General features: G+C 35.5%; 1 protein-coding gene across 1 annotated transcript in view; it reads right to left on the reverse strand.

Moving 5' to 3' along the window:
• Positions 1-24,278, reverse strand: part of CFAP47 (cilia and flagella associated protein 47) — a gene marked incomplete at both ends in the record, with an annotated part of 298,007 nt that overhangs the window by 13,406 nt on the left and 260,323 nt on the right. The window contains 3 exon segments of the mRNA XM_084289693.1: positions 520-688; positions 11,108-11,269; positions 12,713-12,884. Coding sequence (XP_084145819.1) covers positions 520-688; positions 11,108-11,269; positions 12,713-12,884 — 503 coding nt within the window.

Raw genomic sequence — 24,278 nt, forward strand, 5'->3', positions numbered from 1 at the left:
TGACCTTCAGACTCAGAAGCTACTTGGCTAAAAATTCTTTTTGTTTATTTTGAAGCTTTTTTTTTTATATGAAGTTATACCTAGCTTCTTCTTCTGAAATTTGCCTTTTACAGTTTAGTATCTACCTTCTAGTGCCTTAACTTAGGTCTCATATATTCAATTACTCACATATTTTCCACTTATTCTTAATATGATTTTTTTTTATTATTACCCTGTTAAAAGTTATTCTGTCATGTTGTATATGTAGTTGTTTTATATGCATTATGATACGTATCCGTTTCTGGTGCTGATGGCAAAGGGATAACAAAGAAATTAAAATTAGAATGTAAGTTTTTCCAACTTGTCATGAGTTAATTTTCATTATTTTATTTTATTCTTGTCTGTAGTGAAGAGTAGCAAAATAATTACAGTGTGCTTTTGCATGTTTTAGTACTGCTTTTTTTGTATAAGATTATTTTTCCCTTCCAGTCCTGAGTAATGGAGAGAGTATATTTGGGTATTGCATCTAGGAAGACTTACCTGAATTACAAGTGTTGCTTTATGCTTCTTGCCATACATTCTTGGCTTGAATCCCACTGTTATATGGGTTCCAACAGTGCCCACTGGAAGAAGTTCTCCAGCTTGTGGCAGTACAACAAAGTCAGGATCACTGCCCGCCAGGAAGTATGCAGTGAATGGCTCAGGGTACCTACAGGAAAGCAAAGGAGGTTATTGTGCCTTTTGCAATATCTTAATACAATTTATTTTTAAAATAATAATATATTATATAATAATATTATTATATAAAAACATATTAATCTTATATATAAATAAAATATATTAAATATATTATATAATAATAATATAATTTTTATAATAATAATTTTTTATTTTTAAACATTCAGGCCACCATGTGGCATGACTTAGGAAATGTGGCAGCCCATGAAATGCTTGAACAATAACAGCATTATTACTTACAGAATAATTTTTTATAGTAATTGTTTACGTTTAATTATAAATATTTATAATCTTTATATGTAGGGATCTGCATACTAGTCTTCCGTTTAAAATATATTTTGTTATAAATATGATAATAACTAGAGAATAATTATAACATCTGTTTTTTTGTTTGATTTTTAAGTGTAAAAGTATAATGTGAATTATCAAAATAAATTTAATGTCAGAGTAGAAAATATACTTACCCTATTTAAAACCCCCCACTTTTCCAATCCCTAATCAAATAAAACTGACAAGCCACCCATTTTGTTAAGATTTATGACTAGAACTGAATTTGCAGTCTGATGGAGTACTAATAAATCAGGAGTGAGTTTGAAAGGCTTGAAATGAATATATGGAGAAATATAGTTTTCTATCAGTTTTCAAAACTTGTCATGTCTCACAGACCAAATACTTTGAGATACTGCAATAACAATAATCATGTTCCTCTACTGATACTATTGTACAACTGCAGTCTCATAAGAATTTTTGTCACAGGTACTACTATTGATCTCGTCTAATTGCTAGCTTCATGGCAGTACCATTGCACCAAAAGAAAACGTCTTATTCCTGGTAAAAAGAGTGGCTGCGCACTACCAAACAATCTTTAGACAATTCCAACATGAAGCCTATTTATCACAGTTTCTTACAGATCAGTTGTCATAAGCATTCTAAGCATGAAAATACATATATATTGCATTTTCCTGTCAAGTTCCCTTTAGTTTTTACATACATTTCCGAGGACAACTCTATTCCAGACAGAAAAAGAACAAAAGAAATTAAAACTAGAAATTTGATGACACGGTCAAGAAATAATTCACAACAATCTATCACAGTGTAACAGTGCAAATACTGCGCACACTTAGAAGGAAAATATTTTTAGTTGATAAAACTTAAAGTATGAAAAACTAACAGCATCTCAGACAAGAACGCTGTTCAAATCTTTTTATTCATGGATTGTTGCTCCAGAAATAACACTGCTTTTCAAAAAAAAAAAAAAAAAAACACTCACAATGCAATGGAATTTAATATTTTATGACAATTCAAATCTCTATAGAAATGTCCCACATATTTACGGGAAGTGCTATTCATTGCATGGTATGCTGGGTCATGTTGTTTAAAAATAGTTTAAAATAGCTCTCCTTTTGTGTATGTTCTCACGGAAGGTTTTCTTAAATTCTAAAATACTGTCAGAAAAAAAAAAAAAAAAAGTCGAACTGAGAGTTTGTAGAAGAAAACAATGCAAGTGCAGAAAATGGAAGCCAAAAAGCTTCCACCTCCTCAGAAAGTTAACTGAGATTTAGCAGTGCTACCAAGCTCCAATGCATTAGAGGATTGAGCCTAACTTTTCCTTTGGTTGACATCAAAGTGGTCAAAAGAACTGAACGTCTGAAAACACATTTCAGGTTTTGAGACATTAAGCTTATTCTGACATTCTCTTTTGGTGGTACCTAAAAAGGGGAGCAGCTGAGTTTATAGCACTAAGCTTACAATGGCCTGAGTTCCCATGTATATAGCATCTAAGCCTTGAGTCTTCACATCAGTATTTCCTATAAGACCTGCTCAGGTACGAATGCTTAAAGCATACCTACAAAATAAAGGACAAGCACAGGATGAGAAAGGATGCTACTCTAAAACTGAGTAGCAGAGTAGATCACTCATTGAAAATGTCTGAGATAACTACTCAAACCCTGGTTCTGTAAACATGAACCTGAACACAAGTCTTCACTTCCAACAAAACTGCTCTATTGACTAGATATAGGAACATTTTAAGAAAACACTTTCATTGTCTCCTGTTCAGTCTGTTTTCTAGTAAGCACTTAGGGATGACATGCTCTAATAAACACATTTTGTGTTCATAAAACGTACAACAGTGTGACTTAGACTACAGAAACAGTGATTAAATGTTAAGGGAGATGGAAAAGGCTGCATGCATAGAACACAAAAAAGACAGAAAAGAAAATAAAGACCTTATTCCTGTTGAAATTGCATCTTAGCAGGGAGTGATGCAACAGCAGATTTTTTTCAGACACCATAAATAATTCCTTAGAACAGTCAGAGAGTTCACGTGAGAAAAATCTATAGTTTAAGTCCTGGCAAGGGAACAAGACAATTTAAATGAAACTGTCACAAAACCAATCTACAACTGTGCACACAAGATATTTGCCAAGTAAGAGAAAAAAATCTTCTTGCATCAAATTTGTCAGAATATAACTTTCAGAAAGAAAAATAGAGAAAAACTAATAAAATGCTTTCAAAAAAAAGATCTGCATGCTTTGTATTGATACAAGACAGTAGATGCAGCTGCATTTTTTTGTGTGATGAGTAAAACATATATGCATGCACATACAGACATATATGAACACATATATACGTACCTAAAACATCCTCCTTTCCTCTCCCTCCCCTCCCCCAGTCTGGAAGTTTTAAACAAAACAATCAAGTCATATATTGGACATAAAAAGTTCCTCAAAGTGGTAGCTATGTCCAGTAAGGAAACTAGAAATTCTGGCAAATTAAATGTATAGCCATAATATGATAGACCAAAAAAGAAAGATTTGGCTAACAGTACAAGAACTAATGATTAATATTTTATTCATGCACATTCAGATACAGGAACCTTTCACAGTGCCTCTACTGATAAATCTTTTTTTTTTTTTTTTCTTTTTGTGTATTGTAAGTATATCTAAAGATGGCTTCTCAAGAAAAACAAAAACAGTGTTTTCACTGATGTTCACATTGGGGATATGATCTGGCACCCTGGCTAACTTGCTAGCATAAGTAAATTGCTTGTCATTGTCATTTTCTCTTGTACACAAAAAGCTGGACATAAAGTTCCCAGAATAGCACTGAATTTCAGACATTATTCTTTTCAGTGTCTGTGTGTTTAGTGTATAATTAAAAATTAATAATTTTGTGGCCTAAAATAATTAAAAATTAATTCCTCCTTTTCTCTTTGATTACTGCTTCAGGTGAAACCACTCTGGAGTTAACGTTTGGCTTCTCATTTCACAGCCATGAAAGACAGTGATGAGACTTTCTATATTTTTTACAAGAAGGCTTTTGTTTAACTCAAGAGTGGCAGATACTAACATATGCGATAAAGTTTAATGATATGCAGAGTTTTGAAAATACATAAGAACCAAGCACAAAGGAATTAGTAAATACAAGTGTAGAGGCCATACAAGCCAGAGGAAGTAAATTTGTCTTCCCACCTTTGTGTTCCATAACTACAGTCAACAGTTTTATATTACTGTCAGATAATATACCCTCTCCCCTTATTCAAATAATGAACAAGAGTGAATAGTAATTTGAATTTAAATAATAATTGGACAATGAAATCATGGCAACAGGAAGAGTGGAAATTGAGTTAGTATTTAATAGACACATTTATAATGACTCCTTTAATCTTTACTTCATAGTAGTTTAAATAGCAGTTCATGCTCATAAGTGCTCTCATTTTTAAATAATTTTTAAATTAGTAAACTAGTAGTGAATAACACCTTAAGTCTTCAAATAAATAAAACATTAAAATTTATAATCCCATAGAGATCTCACTGCAAAAGCCTATAAAATAAATGGGCACAGCAAAACTCAAAATATAGGTCTTCATTAAACTAAGACTCAAAATAACTTTAATATTTACTTACCTCTTCCTCAAACTAGAGAAGCAGTAAATTATTCCTACAGAAATTTATTATTTTACAAAATCAGTATTATGCAAACTATAGTTTAAAAACAACCCACAGATAAAATGTATTTTTTAAATAAAAGAAGATAAAAGAAAAATAACATAACCTCTCAATTTGTAGTGTATGACTTCTTAATGAAACAAAGGATAGAAATCCCATTTGAAAATGTTGCAACGAGCTTCCAAAAATACTTTATCCTAAATAAACTTGTTGTCACTTGTAGTTAACATCTGTTGGATGTCACAAGAAATGTCACTATATAGTTATCAAATTCTATAAAATTATTAGTGATAGTTGGCATGAGCTAGATGATTTCTCTTCTATAAATATTGACTATTAATAAAAAAAAAGAGATCCTCATCATTCATCAAAATTGGTTCTTTTATGTGTCACAAGCAACTCTGGTTTAATTGACCACTCTAAATCCTGATCTCTGGACATCAGAAAAGATTTAACTCCAATCATAACTATATTGCTTCAGAAATACTGCTTCAAAATCAAAGGACTTTCAAAAATACAAAGAAACGGTGCATGACAAGTAACTGTCAGCGAATGTTTTACTAGCTATTACATCACTTCTGCTGTGCACATGTTGTAAAATCAAAGCAGGAGCTAGAATTTTTATCTTCACAACATGTTAAGATTTCTGTCTCATTTCCATTCTACCCAGGAGTACTATGCATGCAAATAGATGAACTGACTTTTCTGGCTTGAAGAGGTCCAGGTCCCACGGCTAGACACAGCTCCTGGCTAAATGTATTAAATGCCAGGTATTGTACTGTTAAGAAGGATGATTATAACTGCTGTATTGTTAATATTTTCTACCAGTCTACGTTGAGACTCCAAAATGGAGCTCAATTAACTTTTATATTTTGCAGCTGACACTATGTGGGAGATACTAAGAAAAAGAATTCTCTAAAATAATGGTAGAATTTCACAGAACTTGGTAACAAGGGGGCTGATGTAGGAATCCAAGCCTGTAATGTGCACAGCAACTTAAAAGGGAGGGCAAGGGTGAGTGTACTGAAAACTTGATGAATGCATTTTGTTGCAGCATACATAATCCCGGCTCATGGTAATCCTAACGAATTAGAGCCATGATTATAGTAAAATAGAAATATTTCTCAAAGTTTTAACTTTTTTGCTTTTCCTTTGCAATTAGGAAAGGTACAGAAAAAAAATCGGTTGCTCACTATTCTTCAGTCAACATTAAAATTTATGTTGTTTGATAAAGGATTTTTTTTTTTATTGAACGTTTATTCTGTGTACTAGGAAACGCGCATAGATGAAGTAAGGAAAATATCCATAATGGTGTTCAAAATATGAAATGTAGGTAAGATAACTAAGTCTTCATATGCAGTTATTCTAAATCCTAAATTCATCTTCTCATTCCCCTGTTGACCTGTTTGGTTCTCTTTTTATTCTAGCTCAATTGCCGTAATCAGGTAGAATCTTGGATTTTGCAGATACCACTCTGTGGAGACCATACATGTATCGATACGATGCTTCTTGCTTTTGTAACAGGTGGTGCTGCCTAAGTATATTTTTCTGAAGCATACTTTGAGTTCACTGGAGAACTTGCCTTAATGTAGCAAATACCCTGTTTGTGATAAACACAAGATTGGAATGAGCGGCTGGGGTGGAAGGACAGATACTGGATATGGGAAATGACATATGATTAGAACAATCACGTGGAAAGCTAGAATTACATTGGTGAAAGGAGGCTCTTTATGTGAGAAATAAGCAGATAGAAAGGGCAAGAGAGAATTATCCACCATCTTGACTAAACATTCAGAACTAATGTAATTAAAAAAAAAAAAATAAAGTGAACATATTGTTCATATGTATATGGTAGCATTCTGCTGTAGCTGCATACCACTATTTAAATGTGAAGAAAACTTCACAAAAAACAGCTGTCAAAACACCACTGTACTGAAATACAAAGTAGTAAATATTCTCAAGAAAACAGTTTTGTATTAATAAAATAGTACTGATCCCAATACAATAAAATTTATTAAAAGTATATTAAGAATTTATTTTCAATAAAACAAATACAGAAAGGACACTTTGCTTAAACATAAGCATCAATTTCAGAAAACTTATCCCGTGTTTCAATTTCACAGACCAGTATAGAAATAAAACAATAATTTGAACTGGATATCAAACAAGTTTCTTCAACTTTTATTTACAGGTAAAACATTTTATCTATTCTTTTTGGTTTATACTGTTGACAATCCATAAATCACTGTCATTCAATAATACATTTATTACTAAGCCAAACACTAATGATAAAACAAATATTAGAGGTTTGTACCAAAGCCAATTACCTCTGCGGAAATGTTGCCAAAAGATTTCAGCTGGTATTGAATTAAACCTACATTTATGACAAATACCAAGAAAGGTTAATCGTCAAATGTGTAGACAGTTTTTAAAAATATATATGATTTTTATTTTTCATACAGCAAAACTGTATAGCTGCATCTCAGTGTCTGTTGTTAGTTATTGATGCAGATGTTGCTCATTGGAGGCATGTGAGCACTATTTAAATGTACTGTTTGCATGGACTCAGAGCTTTCATTATCGTAGATCATTGTGAACAGCAGAGCAACTCATTTGTAACTTTTAATTATTTGTGAAGCAACTACACCAAATGTGGCTATGGGTAAGTTGGGAAATCATTAATTTACTCCAAAATACTTCATACGAGTTTAAATTTTGCTGGGGAGAAGTGAAATTAAAAGAAGCCTGCATTTCAATTGCAGCAGCTGTATAGAAAAGAAAGCTAAAACCATTGGCTTCATACGTTTGTAGTAGCCACCAACGGTACTCTGTGGACCGTTTGACTTGGTATTTAAATGAGAATTTTAATCTGTCCTTATTAAGATATTAAGCCTTTATTTCGTCTGTGGTTCTCAAATATATTTTTCTTGTTGTTGCATCACTATGCAACCTACCACCCCCAAAAGATGCAGAAGTTTTATAAGTGAAGCCAATGCAATAACTCTATCCTGTAAGTAGCAAATAGCAGAGGGGGAAAAGGACACAGCAAAAAATATATATTCTTTCTAGCAGGTTACTTAGAAAACTGTCTCCGTTTTCCCTCCCAATTACTCTCAATGAACAAGTGCCATGAGGCACTATCTATCGTAAGAAATAAAGACAGAGAGTCACTGGGGGAAGAGAAGGGAGTGGGTTGGAGACAGGGGAGATAGGGGCAACAGAGGTGTATAGGACACCTCTTTTACATACATGAACTGCTTCTTTATGGGAATGGGTTACTAATTTTTTACTTCAACGGAGTGACCATTTTTTCAGGAAGACTTAAAGAATGGCACTCTATACCCCAACTGAAACTTTAAAACACATTTCAATATTTCTGTTTTCTTTTTAATCTAAGTCATTTGAGTTATTCAAGCATTAAATTACACCTGTAATATACAGGTTTCTTATGTAATTGCTTTTAAACTGCAGATCCTGTACGCCACATTTTGTTTGGCTCAGTGTTCTATTTCTGTAACAAAACTTCCACCACCAAAAAGATCCTAAGCAAGTCAAGGGTAAGATAAAGCATATAAATCTCACAGAGCAGTTGTTCACACCATTTTCAATATCACAGAATCACAGAATTTCTAGGTTGGAAGAGACCTCAAGATCATCGAGTCCAACCTCTGACCTAACGCTAACAGTCCCCACTAAACCATATCCCTAAGCTCTACATCTAAACGTCTTTTGAAGACTTCCAGGGAAGGTGACTCCACCACTTCCCTGGGCAGCCTGTTCCAATGCCTCACAACCCTTTCAGTAAAGAAATTCTTCCTAACATCTAACATAAAACTCCCCTGGCTCAATTTAAGCCCATTCCCCCTCGTCCTGTCACCAGGCACGTGGGAGAACAGGCCAACCCCCACCTTGCTACAGCCTCCCTTGAGGTACCTATAGAGAGCGATAAGGTCACCCCTGAGCCTCCTCTTCTCCAGGAATATATTCACTACATGCAAGCTTTATGTTTTGTCTTTGAAACATATTGGAGAAATACTTCTTATGTAAAATAAATTTGAAATTTGTTTAAGGGAAAAAGAGAATTTGTGTTCCATCATGGCTCCTTCTTTATATAACTATAATGACTCAGGCTTTATAGTACCTTTTATAGAGAACATTAGCTCTCTTCGCTACTATCAAACACCTACCAGGAGCTTACAGTATTACAAGAGTAATTGCTTCACTTTTATTCCTGAAACAGCCCATTCTATTGAAGCAGTTACCTTGAACACTGTGATAGTAGCCTTTTTCAGAGTCCTCAGTAATTATCAAAACTGACAGCCATCTAAAAGCTGGAACAACAGTCCATCTCAGGTGCACAGCTTTTGGAAATAAGCTCTTTAAAAAGTCTGCTAGAACCAAAGACACTTCTTGCTGGGGATGCTTCAAAACCATGTATCTACCATGAAAATTACTTATCCATCAGTATATTTGGCATGCTTTTGTAGTGGGTTTACATAGCAAGGTTTTGGTAGCAGTGGGCTGGAGGAATGGCTTCTGTGAGAAGAATCCAGCAGCTGCCCCGTGTTAAGTAACAGCCAGTTTCAATCAGCTCCAAAAGGGAGCCACTGTTGGCCTGAGCCAAGCAAATAAGTAATGTTGTTTGCACCTCTGGGAGAGCAGATTTAAGAAAGGGAAAAAAAAATAATAATAATCTCAATCCTTCAGAGAGGAGTGAGAAGCAGCCCTGCAGACCTCCAGGTGAGTGCAGAAGGATGGCAGGAGATGCTCCAGGCACACAGCAGCAGTTTCCCTGCGGCCTGTGGAGAAGCCCCTGGTGGAGCAGGCTGTCCCCCCCCTGAAGCCCATGGGTCCCACATGGAGCAGATCTCCACGCTGCAGCCCCCCCATGGGTGGAGGAGCCCCCGTGGAGCAGGTGGATGTGGCCTGGAGGAGGCTGTGGCCCATGGAGAGCCCCTGCAGGAGCAGGCCCCAGGCCGGAGCTGCAGACCATGGAGAGGAGCCCACGCAGGAGCAGGGGTTCTGGGGGGAGCTGCCCCCCACCCGTGGGGGACCCGTGCTGGAGCAGTTTGCTCCTGGGGGATGGATGGACCCCGTGGGACAGAGCCGTGTGGGAGCAGTGCTTGAAGAGCTGCTGCCTGTGGGCAGCCCCCGTAGGCTCAGTTGGGGAAGGACGGCATCCCGTGGGAGGGACCCCACATGGAGCAGGGGCAGGGAAGGACCATGAAGAAGCAGTGGAGATCTGTATATATATCAATACAGCATCAGGGACTGACCGCAGCCCCCATTCCCCCATTTCCCTGCCCTGCTTGAGGGGAGGAGGTGGAAGAAGGTGGATGGGGGGAAGGTGGTTTTAGTTTTTCTTTGTTTCTCGTTGCTCTAGCTTGTTAATAATAGGCAATAAATGTTACTAATCTCCCTACTCCGTGTCTGTTTTGCCCATAGCAACAATTGTTAAGTGATCTCCCTGTCCTTATCTCAACCCTTGAGACCGCTTTGTGATATTTTCTCCCCTTTCCCTTTGAGGAAGGGGAGTGAGAGAGCAGGTGGCTGCCCAGCTAAGTAAAACCACCACAGCTTTCTAGATGTATGGTAAAAAGAAAAAAAATAAAAACAAAAAAAAAAAAGTAATGACCAAAAGAAATAAAAATTCATGAACTAGTTTGATTTTAAGCATCATGACTGTCTTTCAGGTTCACTGTTTACTATTTAAAACTTACTTATTAATAACACACGTTTTATTCATTGACTTCCTGCTGTATACAAATAACACTATGGGTTCTTTACAACGCTAGGAAATGCTAAGAAAATGATGAAATGTATTTGAAAATTGTGTTAACAGATATTTCTGCAGAACTTTTAAATAGTATACGTAGACCAGTAACAAAGTAGTGATGAATCTGACAATGTTATGCAGTGAAAGGGCAGGGTACAGATGAATTCATAATATCCGTACATAATAAAACAGGAATGCCTTCAAAAGAACTGCACATTAAAAAAAATAAAATAAAATAAAGCATAATGCAAAGAATTGTTTTTAACTTGCTTGAAGTATAAAGTACTTTGAAAAACAATCCATTACTGAAAGCTTTAAGCATTTAATAGCAAGCCTTTAATATCTTGTCACACCTTCCTTAGCATTGTGTTCCATACTTTACACTGAAAAGCATTTTAGGGCAAAACCTTACTTAAAACAAAAACATTTGGATCTATTCCATAATTTTTCTCTTAAGGGGCTATATACTAATATGCAGAATATTTGTGCTTCTTACAGTACAGCTTCAATATCCCATTTGCTAGCTATACAATGCAGCACTTGAAAGTAATGACGTATTACTGAAATAGATGCAGTTCAGGTATGCTTCTGTTTCCCAAATCTGTTTTGAGTGTGAATTTAATCCACAGAAAACTACATAAACATTTCATCATAAATATTTTACCTTGTCTGGCTTGTAAGCTTAAAATCAACAATAGATTCCTTATTTAGGCCAATTGCTTCAATGTTGATGACATCATCCACTTCTGGCTCTGTAGCAATGAACAGCATTGGAAACTTCCAAATACCTCCTGTAGTGCAGTGTACTACTAGAGTTCCTTCATTCCTTAAAATTTCGGACAAAAAACATTAATTTTATTATAAAACATATACTCAGTAAAATAATATCCAAAATAATCTTCAAGTGTGCAGAACAATACTATAGAAAAATGAAAATACAAATGGCTTTAAAATGGAGTATGTTCTTAATTTTACACGGTTTAGTAAGTAGCTGTCACCCTTTGACTGTAATGTAGGCAAAAGAAAAAAAGTATGTAGAGCAAAAGAAAAAAAGACATAATATGAAAACAAAATGATGGGCACAGCCAAGAAATATGATTCTTCTGTTTACTCCATTGGGTTACACAAATATAACTCAATTTGGTTTACTTGTTATTCTTTAGTTGTTGTGGTGTTAGAGGTGAATTTAATGCAGAACATGTTAGCTGTTCGTATTAGATTTAAATAGATCTGTCTTAGTATGTACTAAGTACTCTGTAGATTCTGATGATGAAAAAAAATAATTTAGCTACAGTCTTTCAGTACTCTACACCAACCCTTATAGTTCTCAAGTACATAAAAATTAAAAACAAACAAAACCAAAACCATCCAAACAAAAACACTCACAAACAAAACAACAACAACAGTAACAACCACAACAACAACAAAACACACAAAAAAGGGTAGAGTAGAAGACAAAAAGGTTTCAAAATTAATCTCCCCTCTGACACAACAACACTGTGTGGAGTGGGTGGATAGTCTTCCTTAAAGGTTTGTTCTTAATTTCAATAACCTTGTGGAATACCGCAAACACTGTTCCATCCTGACTCATAAAAATACCTTCTCTGTACACACAACTGTGAAGAGCAAGCAGGGACTACTGCTTGCTCTCCCTGGTAATGTTGACCTCTGAATTTATTGCATGTTTGGGCAAGCTTCTTTCTAGCTTACTCCTGTACCCACTTGACTGCTTCCAAAGAAAGGTGCAATTTTTCTCTCTCTTCAAAAGGATCTCTTTCAGTTTCTTTTTAGAGAGGTCTATCACAACTATAGAAGAAGGTAATATTTTTTCTGTAGACTACCATTGTTACTAGGGCAGTAGAGACTCGTTTTCAAATTCAGCCATCCCATGCAACCAAAGAACATGTAAAGTGCTTGTCTAGGAAAGTTTATCAAAACTGACAAGCCACCTAGTCTGTATGCGTTCCATGAATGTTGAGAACAATTAATTTTCATTGGAAATCATAATACTTTCAATACTCTAATGCTTATAAGTAAATTGATGCACACAGAGACTAAAGCAATAAGCGAACAGAATCATCTAGCAGGCATTAAAAAGAAATACTATAGGTTTTAATATCAAAGTTATCATAATGAGAAGCAGCAAGTGAGAAAACTTAAAATAATAAATTTCAGAGGTGAAAAAAAAGTGATGAAAACAGTGTATGGAGGTAGTGATCAGACTGAATCTTATTGCATTTTCAATTAGTAATAACGAGCAGGGACCTACCTCATTGGTTTGTTAGGTGCAAACACTATATTAAATATCAGCGTTATAATTCCAGATTCTGGATCCCGTTCTCTTTGAATCAGATGCATACCAACTAAAGATTCAAGCTGAGATTTAATTTCATTTGACTGATATTGTAATTCATACAGAAATTCCACTGTTGTAGAGAAACCTAAATGACAGAAGGGAAAAAGATCAATCTGCATGCACTCAAACCTCACGCAGTTGGACAGATATTAGTTACAACTTGGCCTTTTTTTATTAAAAATGACAAATAAATGAAACTAGTAATTACCCAAAATTTGACTGATTTGCTCCTGACTGCATAGCAAGATCTTCCAATTTCATATAGCATGCTATGTTGTATCTGGTAAAATGGAAGCTGGAAAATTTACCTAGGAGAGGGGAACAATGATAGCAGCATTGTCCTGGCTACCACTTCTGCATTATGTTGAGGTATTTCTGTTTCATAAGGCAAATGTAAATCGCAAGAATGCGGTACTATTTTTGAGCAATGTCATTGAGACAATCTCAAAAAAAAAAATCTCATTGAGAACATCATTGCCATTGAAGGCTATCAAGCTGAGAAACACGTTACAGAAAAAGAAGAAAGATGCCGCTATCAGCCACTCTTATTCCCCTCAGCAGCTATGAAAAGGCCAAGGAGTAATGCATAAGAATAAATAGCTATGCTTCTTGAATAAAACACCTCTTTCAGCTGCAACAGAGAAAACTGGTATTTAGTATAAAACAGTAATTTGTGCATAGAAGAGAATGTTTCTATGAGGAATAGAATCTCAAACTACTAATCTGTTTAAAAGTTTTACATGTTTTATGGATGGAAAATCTTTTAACACCATCACTAAATGTTACAGAAGATTTCATCTTACTGTGACCACATATCTCAGGGCCCATTTTGAACTTGCACAGTATAGTAAAATGTGCTGTGCAGAATTCCTGTTTATACATCTCTGTATATGCTGGCTATAGTCAGCTCCGGAGTTAATTCCCAAGGCCTTCCAGTTTGGAATTCTAAAATGCCAACTTCACACTTCTTAGTATAAAAAGTCTATATCCCGCAGAGACTGTGAGATTGCTGAACACGTTACTTCAGTTTTGCTGATCTGTCATGCTACCCAGTGTCAGAATACATCCCTGAAGAGCATGGAGGTGTGCTACCAAGCATGTAGCCCTTTCTCCTTTACTGAAAGGAACAAGATCCTTCATGATCCTTCTAACTACTTCAGCAGCTAACAAGAAGCTTGATTTTTTGTTGCCAAGATTTTTGTAACACAGACATTAGACCTAAGAGGTGTATCAGCTTATATCAAAACATTTCTGAATCTTTAGATTGTATCCTTTACACAGACCTCTGGAAGATTTTTGGTATATCTAAGAGCTACACAGATATACATTAACATAACATTAACCAACATAAAGAATTACAGGTCATGGTATATACACACTCAGTACTGAATATACAGGATTTCCATGTATTAATCCATCTGTTATAAATGTTTTTTATTACTATGTGTACTTTGTTATAGTGAAATTGAATATGAACGTTTTTCCTACAGCTTATAAAATTCCTGGGATCACCCTACATTGTTCCATACTTTGTTGTTTCTCTTTTCAAAAAATATGTTTATGCCATGAATTCAGATTTCAATACAGCCCAAGGCTTGTAACAGACATGCTAGACATGTCAGAAGACAAAGATTTAGACATAAAAATTAACTTTTTATGGGAGAGAAAAGATGACATAATTTAAAGCGTTCCACAGTGGGAAAATTACAACTGTTGAGCAGATGTTTCTTTCAGCAGTTTTATCACAAAGTGCAGCTCAATAAAAGTTTATTTTACTGTTGAGATACTAGGAAGAAAATGTTGTGAATTGCAAGGTACTTTTAGTATCCAAAGACATTTCAATATAGTACCTTTTAGTCTTAAGAAATCAAATATTTCTAATTTATTTTTTTTCTGCTCCAGTCTGTTTTCTAACCTGTTCAATGCTTATATCAACCATTTATTTAAAGTATTTTAATATTTAAAACACCTAAGGAAAAATTAGGTATTCATATGTTCTAACATTTGAAAGTTTTGAAACACTGCTGATCTAGTTTTGATTTAGGCTGTTCAAAACAGAGAAGTGTAATTAGATTTTTCATAAGAGCTGCAAACCCTGGAGACTGCCATATTATCATACTATGGGAAGCCTTTGTGAGTACATTAATATTTGATTCCAGACAATTCCATAATACTTGTGCTGTCTACACAAACTGGCAGCCGCTAGAGGAAAAATAAATAAATAAATAAATAAATAAATAAATAAATTGTGAATAACTGCTAAAAATATGTCCAAATTGTCAAATGTTCACGGTTATATTGATTCTTAGAATTCCCAGTTTAGATTAAATTTGTGAAATGAATAAAACATTGGAGACAGGTGTATAATTTTCTTTAAGTAATGTTGAATTTCATATAGTATATTGTTCTAATATGCCTCAAAACTTTAGGCCAGCACTTTGTATACTAGTCATTTATAGAATCGCAGAATCATAGAATTATTCAGGCTGCAAAATATATGCTTAAGATCATCTTGTCCAACCATCAACCTAACACTAACACATCCACCACACATCCTTAAATATGGCACCAGGGATGGCACCTGTACCACGTCCCTGGGCAGCCAGTTCCTTTGCCTAACCACCCTTTTCCATGAAGAACTTGTTATCTTTCAAAAATCACCATTTTAGTGTAGTTAGAAGTCTAATTCAAACTGTAAAATATACATCTAGATATAAAGTACACCCCAATTAGTCCACCTCTGTTTTAAAAATACAGAGCAGCAGGAAGAATTTTAACCACATCTGACTCAACAGAAAAAAAATTATCAATTATCTTACCAGGAAGAAGAAGTAGCATGCTATTTATACACAGATGGTTAGATCTAGGAAATAGAACTTCCAATTACTATGTATATATATATATAAGGAATAATATTATGCATTATTTAAGTTAAAAAAAAAAGAATAAGAATATGGTTTTGAGGTCATTATTCCAAGATTAATTTTGCAAAGTATTAAAAATATCTTGTTTTGAAAGGCAGTTAATATCAATCTTGAACTGTTTTGCTTTGTGTTAATAAAGACCTTCAAAAGATAATATGAATTAGGGTATAGAGCTCTTTCAGAATTACTGAAGCAGCAATATTAGAAAAACAGTATGATTTTTGAACTATAGACTTCTGTGATTTGACTGTTATTTATTTTTAAGTGCTAGTAAGGCTGCTTCTTAAAAAGCAATATAATTAAAGTGTTGGTGACTTTAAAATAACGTCTAAGAAGAAAAAAATGAAATAAACCACTCCTTTTTATTTTTTATTTTGTCTGACTCTTATGAATGCTAGCATGAAAACTCCGAGGATTTTATACACTGATCGTAGAATTTGGAAAAAAATAATCTGAATTTTTGCAACTATTAGGATTTAATGTAAAACTAATTGATAGATTTCTTACATCTGAAAATTAAAAGACAATCATAACATGTTCACACAGTGGGAACCATAGGAATTTAACTGACAATTCAGTGCAAAAAGCTAACCAGTATTTAAGCTTCAAAAGAACTTATTACAAAGACATTCATGACCCTAACATCTGTAGAAGATACCATAAAAGGCCTGCTGGACATACCTGTCCTGGAATAGAGTTTCACACGGTCATTAGAGAAGCTTTTTGTCCCTTCCTTTTATTTCTGGAAAGTGAGTATATGTTTGACTTCACTGAAGAACAGCTCATTAAACATTTTTTTTTTCTGATGATACAAATCTAATGGATAGTGGCCTGTGAGGCTGTATGCAGTCTTTTGTGGATTCCTAAAGGAGCTCTAGCTATCTGAGCTATCCACTCAGATAATGCTTAAGCTGCAGCAGACTTGGTGATATAGAGATGGCAAGGGAAAGGATCATTCTAAAAAACCCCAATGAGAGAGGAGGAAATTAAAGCAATGATGGAAAGATGTTTGGACTGAAAAAATACTTGTCCAATGCTTGCCCTCATTACAGAGTACTTCTTACTGTGGATAGATGCAAGTGAACTCATTTAAAAGGCCTTCCCCAGTTCCCACTCAGCAGGCTGCAATCTTACTTGTAGTCATTTAATGAAGGACATCAACAAAATCACAGAACAAAAGCACAGAATGAAAGCCCAGCCACTCATAAACTTGCAGCTTCATGCCAGATAAATTATTTTACTAGGTTCTGAATTTAAACATATTACATCCTCTCACTGATTATTTTCTTTTTTCCCCTTAGTTTTGATAATTCTTCAAGGCTAAGGATCCATTGCAGCCCAGGCACCTAAAAAAATTTTTTTCCGTCTTGATCTAATACTCTCCAGACTTGTAAAACACAGGACACAGACTTGTAAACTACAGGACAGGACTTTAAGCAGTCATGACATCAGTCATCTGACATCTAATGCTGACCTTCAAAATCTTGTGAAATATCTTTCTTCATAACCCTGTTCAACTCTAATCCAACACTTGTCCTTTTCCTACTTCTCCACTGTCTTCCTGGGGTCTTCACACACACTCTTGGAACTCAGTAGGCAGAGGAGAATTTAGTTGAAGCATGTAGTGAAAAGTACAGTGAAAGCTTCAGCAGACAGAAGAGACTGTACATTACTGTACAGTAGACCAAATAGTTTTAATACAGTTTTCAAGTAACTAGTCAATCCAAAAGCTAAAGTGATTAATAAGCATAATAAAGAAAAAAAAAAAAAAAAAAAAAAAAAAAGGAAGCCTTTTAGCCAAGACTATCCTAACACATCAGTAGTATAGGGTATCTTCCAGGAGGTAAGAAATGAATCTCATGTGAGAAGTAAATATCTATTTCTTGCTGTAAAATATAATAACTACATGAAAATAGGGGCAGAATAAGCAAACAAATAAGCACAAGACCTCAAAACACCTGGTGTTGAATATGCCTTTCACTGAATTTCTTCATATAGGTACAAAAATGCTGTACATAGAACATTATCAGCAAAGATAACACAGTGTTAAATGTCAGATACCAAACTACCTTAAATACAAAGAAATGAATGGATAAGGAAGTGATCTCCTTCTGTAGTTAATGTACTCATTGATCCTCAATGTCCTCAAGGCTCTGCAGTATTCCAGTCTAGTCACATTTTTCTTAACCCTGCATACCATTGCCTATTTCCCTAGCAATCAACATTTCTTTTTTTTTCTTTTCTAAATTTTCTCTTACATTTGATTTTTCTGGTTTTTTTTTGTTTGCTTGTTTTGTTTGTTTTATCTTTCCCTTTCAAAACACTTCTTTAAAGAAAATTCCTGCTGCTAAAGCATATTACTACTATAGGGCCTTAGAAAGCCTTTCTCAAAAACACAGTATCATTTAGTTAATGTAATGGAAGTTTGTGAATGTATATGAAATATACTGTCCGCCTCTAGCATTTGTTATTCCTCATATATTTCTGCATTTTTCCTTTCAGTTAATTTCCTCATATTCTCTCTCTCTGCCTGAATCCCTCGTAGATGAATTCCCCTTTATTGCATTTATCCATATTCCCTTCTTAACATTCTTACTTTCCTTATTTCATTATTTGTTATTAAATTGAAACAAACAAAAAAGCAGAAAAAACAAAAAGATTCTCATTCACCCAAAAATCTCTTTGATTGCATTCTACTTAGATTTGTACAATAATCTATAATCAGAATAAACTATAATTTAATGTTTTAAGCTAACTGATAAAAAATATATATATTTTTAAAAGCATTCCACACATCTTTCAACATTTTGCTTTTTTAGTTAGCATTATCTTCCTTTAGCTATCAATTCTAGCAAATAAAGATCATATCTCTACCTGGGCATAAACAACATCAAACGATCTTCTTCATGACCATATTTATTATGCAATTTTAATTCCCACAGATTTTTTTTTTTTTTGCCATAGTATCCAGACTCAGTTTTCCTCACTGAATACGTTGGACCAAGGTTTTGAAACACAAAAAATAATTTTTGCATAAGAAATCTTCAGACTGAAGTTCATTGGTTTATGTGTGACTACACATGCTTAATTTGCTTAGTGATTTAGATCAAGATACAGGGAAATAACGTAACCTTTGCTGAGTAATTTGACATCCAAACATGTTATTTTTTAGATGTAAATAAAAGTTTAGAACTATTAACAAGTTTGTGTAGTATTTTTGCATCAGAGATGTGTTATTGTGGCTTAGTCAATCAGTCAATCTTTTTTTTTCCTAGGTGTATAACATTCTGAAAAGTAACTCCAGGAATAATTATTTCTCATTTCATAATAGAGTTATTGTTTTTGCACTTCTGTGAGCATGAGTGAATATCTTCAGATTAGTTTCTAATTTAGATGGTTTCCTGCAAGTGTTGAATATTTTAACTGATCATGATTTTGCATAGGTGTTAGAAAGCAATCTTAATTTGCATAACGATTACTCTCATTTTTAAGGTCTGCAGATCTCAATATTTTATAGAGAAGAAAAACAAAACAAACAAACAAACAACAAAAAAAACAGAAACAGAAACAATGTTTTTTAGTTACAAATTGTGCTTGCTCATAATTCACAAGAAGTTTTTTCAGTATTTTTTGTATTTTTCTAGCTATATTAAACAATGGGGGGGAGGGTTACTTGTGAGGCAAAAAATATTGCCATATATGCAACATGCCATATTGTTCTTTTTTTTTAATGGATTAAGTGTTAACCTATTATATTACCATCAGGTAAGTGCAGACCTATTTGAAGTTCTTCATCAGAATGCCTGTGTATGTTTCAGTTTGTAGTGGGTTTACATAGCAAGGTTTTGGTAGTGAGGGGCTGGAGGGGTGGCTTCTGTGAGATGACTCCAGCAGCTGCCCCGTGTTAGATATGGGCCAGTTTCAGCAGGCTCCAAAAGGGACCCACTACTGGCCAGAGCTCAGCCAATAAGCAATGTTGTTTGTGCCTCTGAGAGAGAAGATTTAAGAAAAGGAAAACAAACAAACAAACAAACAAACAAAAAACTGCTGCAACAGCAGCTGGGAGAGTGAGGAGTGAGGAGTGAGGAGTGAGAAGCAGCCCTGCAGCCCCCAGGTGAGTACAGCAGGAGGGCAGGAGGTGCTCCAGGCAGGCAGCAGCAGTTCCCGGGCAGCCTGTGGAGAGGCCCCTGGTGGAGCAGGCTGTCCCCCCCTGAAGCCCATGGGTCCCACATGGAGCAGATCTCCACACTGCAGCCTGTGGAGGAGCCCACGTGGAGCAGGTGGATGTGGCCTGGAGGAGGCTGCGGCCCATGGAGAGCCCCCGCGGGAGCACGGGGTCTGGGGGGAGCTGCCGCCCACCCATGGGGGACCCGTGCTGGAGCAGTTTGCTCCTGGGGGATGGATGGACCCTGTGGGATGGAGCCGTGTGGGAGCAGTGCTTGAAGAGCTGCTGCCTGTGGGCAACCCCCGCAGGCTCAGTTCGGGAAGGATGGCAAATGAGGTTAATTTAGCGTAGAGGAATGGAGTTTTATGGGAGACCTGATTGCTCTTTACATCTGCCTCAAAGGAAGTTATAGCAAGGTGTGGGTCGGTATTTTCTCCCAAGCAGGAGTGATAGAACAAGGGGAAATGGCCTCAAGTTGCTCCAGGGGAGGTTTAGCTTGCATATCTGGAAAAGACTCTTCACTGAAAGGGTTGTGAAGAATTGGAACAGGCTGTCCAGGGATGTGGCTGAGGCACGGTCTATAGAGGTATTTAAAAGATGTGTAGATGAGGTGCTTAGGGACATGGTTTAGTCGTAGACGTGGCAGTGCTAAGTTAAAGGTTGGACTTAATCTTAGAGGCATTTTACAACCTAAATGATTCTATGATTCCATAATCATAGTATTCTATGATTTTTGTTACTAATGTACAAATATGGGCCATTTAAAAATCCAACCTTCCTAAACACAAATGTGCATTTAAACTCCTGCTTTACAATCTAACAGTAATTAACAGAAAGGGATTGCTTGATCATCCAGATAGTTCATTTTCCATTAAAACTGTGAGCATCCACTAGATCCATTATTTCCTCCACATATTTCATTTTCACTGAAGCAATCCTATATAGTACTTACTATATTTTGCATATTGACCCATTGAAATTTAAGTTGGTGAATTTAGACTTTTCCTTCAGGAAGAGAGATAATGCATCAAATCTCTCCCATGTTGCACTCATAGATAAAGAAGCAAACAGCCAGATGTAAACAAAAATTATAAAGCTCACAAAATAATCTACCTAGGCTTCCATTTCTACTCTTATGCATTATTCTTTGACTTCAGATAATTCCCTATTTTCCTGTAGGAGTTGTCATCTTTAGTAATAAGGTAAACCATAATAGAGTGTCTCTTCCTACCAGTTGGTGGTTCACTCTCTTATCAACATTTTCATTTTGCCATTACTAGTAGCTTTCACCTATCTGCTAATACAAAACAAACATTTTGTTCTTCTTTCTTCTACTTATCACAGAGAGAAAAACAACAACAACAGTCTACAATCTCATTTATAAAACCATAATTCTCTCATCCTCAAACAACATTTCAAAATAATTCCATAATGATTACAACAACAGAGAGATGGCTTAAGTTATATAGAGAGCTATCTTCATTGTTATTATCTTCTTCGTGTTGCTTTCCATATTTACCTCCAACACCTTATCAGTAATTAAATTAAAATGTCTAAATGAGAGAGACTAAGTCTATATTTTCCCTCCACCTGTACTGGCATTTTCTACCTTATGCTGATCACAGAATCACAGAATCATCTAGGTTGGAAGATACCTTCATGATCACCTAGTCCAACCTCTGACCTAACACTAAAAAGTCCTTCACTAAACCATATCACTAAGCTCTAGATCTAAATGTCTTTTAAAGACAGCCAGGGATGGTGACTGAACCACTTCCCTGGGCAGCCCATTCCAATGCTTATCATCCCTTTCATTAAAGAAGTTTCTCCTAACATCTAACCTAAACCTCCTCTTGGCACAACTTTAGCCTACTCCCCTTGTCCTGTTGCCAGCCATGCAGGAGAATAGACCAACCCCCACCTCGCTACAGCCTCCTTTAATGTACCTATAGAGAGTAATAAGGTCACCCCTGAGCCTTCCCTTTTCCAGGCTGAACAAGCCCAGCTCCCTCAGCCGCTCCTTGGAGGACTTGTTCTCCAGACCCCTCACCAGCTTCGTTGCCCTTCTCTGGACTCGCTCAAGCACCTCGATGTCCTTCTTGTAGTGAGGGGCCCAAAACTGAACACAGTACTCAAGGTGCAGCCTCACCAGAGCCTGCACAGGGTGGACAATCACTTCCCTAGCCCTGCTGGCCACACTGTTTCTTATACAAGCCAGGATGCTGGTGGCCTTCTTGGCCACCTGAGCACACTGCTGGCTCATATTCAGCCGACTATCAACCAATACTCCCAGGTCCTTCTCTGCCAGGCAGCTTTCCAACCACTTATCTCATTACCACTCATGATAATATTTCTTTGATCTTATCAAATTTTGTTGAACTTATTTGTTACAGGTTAGCTTCCTGATCCAGACCCATCACATTAAACTGGCATTTAGTGGAATCCCTATCTCTGGCCAACATGAAATCTTGATAGAGTAGGGAATAGCTTTTAACATGTTTGTAGGTGTTGTTCTTCCCATCTCAAATAACTTCTAATGAGAAGTTAAAGAAAATAGAGGATTTCTGTAAATTTTGGTGAGTTTCAACACTTCGGGAAGTTTTGTATGTTAGATCTGTTATATCTGATTGGATGTTAGACTGTAATAGCAGTCTAATAAACTGCAGAGAATGCACATATATATACCTATTTCTATTTTTGCTGTTTTCTTATATGGTGAAACAAAGGGTACGCTTTGGGTAGCATATGCCAATGTACATTATAGATTAGTAAATCTGGAAAACGTTATTTGACCACAAGATGTAATTGAACTGTTCATCTGTTTAGAGGCCAACATAGCTGCAAAACTTGCACATAACATAAAAAACTTACAGCTGTGCTACCCTCAATCTGAACAGTACTGTCCCCCCAAAAAAATTAACTCGCTTGAAACTTTCCCAGAAATAAGAACCCAGGAGCAAGGAACTAAGACCAGACCTTAAGCTGTGAGAGGCACTATGAATTAATAAAACACAGGGAAGTTAATTATGAACACTCTATACTGGCTGCCTTATGTGATAAACTGAAGTAGGTGAAAGGGATAGGTTACAAAGGACTATTAGAAATGCAGAGACAGGACTGATCAGTGTTTTTCCTCAGTCAGAAAATACTCTGTATACTCCACATGCTCTCAACATACTGAAGTTTGGTTGCCTAGAAACATCTGAATTCCAGTCAATATCTATAACGGATAACATGCTTGATAATGTTTGATGCTTTTCTTACAAGACAATGGAAAATGCATCATTTCTTTCCCCCTATTTAATGTTTAAGGTGAATTTAAAAAGGTATATTATTAGAGTACAGGTAAGAACCTCCACACGTGTCTGGATGAATTAATATCTTAAATTAGGTTTACCAAAAATAATATAATTAGAGACATATTTAAGAAAACAGCTGAAAAATACATATTGAGTACATATAATTGAAAATTATTTTTAAAGGGGGCATATTATAGTTGATATGCCTAAAACATTGTTTTTAATTTATTTGATCTCTGGAACATTGCTTACTCCTGAACAAGTGATGTCATTTTAGCTACATGGTATTTAGATCATCCCCTTCTGTCTTAAGAAATTGTAATAATTATCTATTTCAAATGTTATCATTTGGAATGGATGAAACTGAATTCCTTTAACACAAAGGACATGCTTGAAGATTTTTTACTCCCCAACAATTTATACTTGTCCAAACAATTTAAATACTGAAATGTAGTAGTAGCTGCTTAAATCTGATCTGCCAGTAATTATCATCATTTATCTTTGAATATGAAATCTGCTTACTACACATCACACGTACCATCTGATGAATCACTCTTTCATAAAAGAAAAAAAAAGAAAAAAAAAAAAAGAAAAACAGCTTGCCAGCCTACTATCTTAGAGTTTACGCTTTTGTTTATATTATTACTGGTAGACTGCAGAAAGCTCAGATAGTACCATTAAATCTGATTCCTAATAGGCATCAAATTCATTCAGCAATATGACATTAATATGTCATCGAAAAGCACCAGCATTATAAATGTTCTTACTACCTATGTTGTCAAGCATTTCATTACCAGACTTCTTGCTTGAAAAGATACAATGATGTCCCAAATCAATGTCTTGCAGTATGCACAGGAGCCAGTCGTATAAATATGAAATATTTTCCCATGAATAAAACAAGCACTACACATCATGAATCTGCAAGTCTTTCAAAATGCTGTCTCAACTTGCTGAATATATGTTATTCTTGTCAATTCAGAGGCCACCATTTTGGAGGGAAATAGCTCAGTTATGTTTAAGATGGCCTGCTCACTTGTAATAAGTTAATGCAGAGTTAAGCCTTGCTGCACTACAGTAAAAAATATGGTGAT

This window comes from Netta rufina (genome assembly GCF_964035555.1).
Source record: "Netta rufina genome assembly, chromosome: 1".
Classification (NCBI taxonomy): Eukaryota; Metazoa; Chordata; class Aves; order Anseriformes; family Anatidae; genus Netta; species Netta rufina.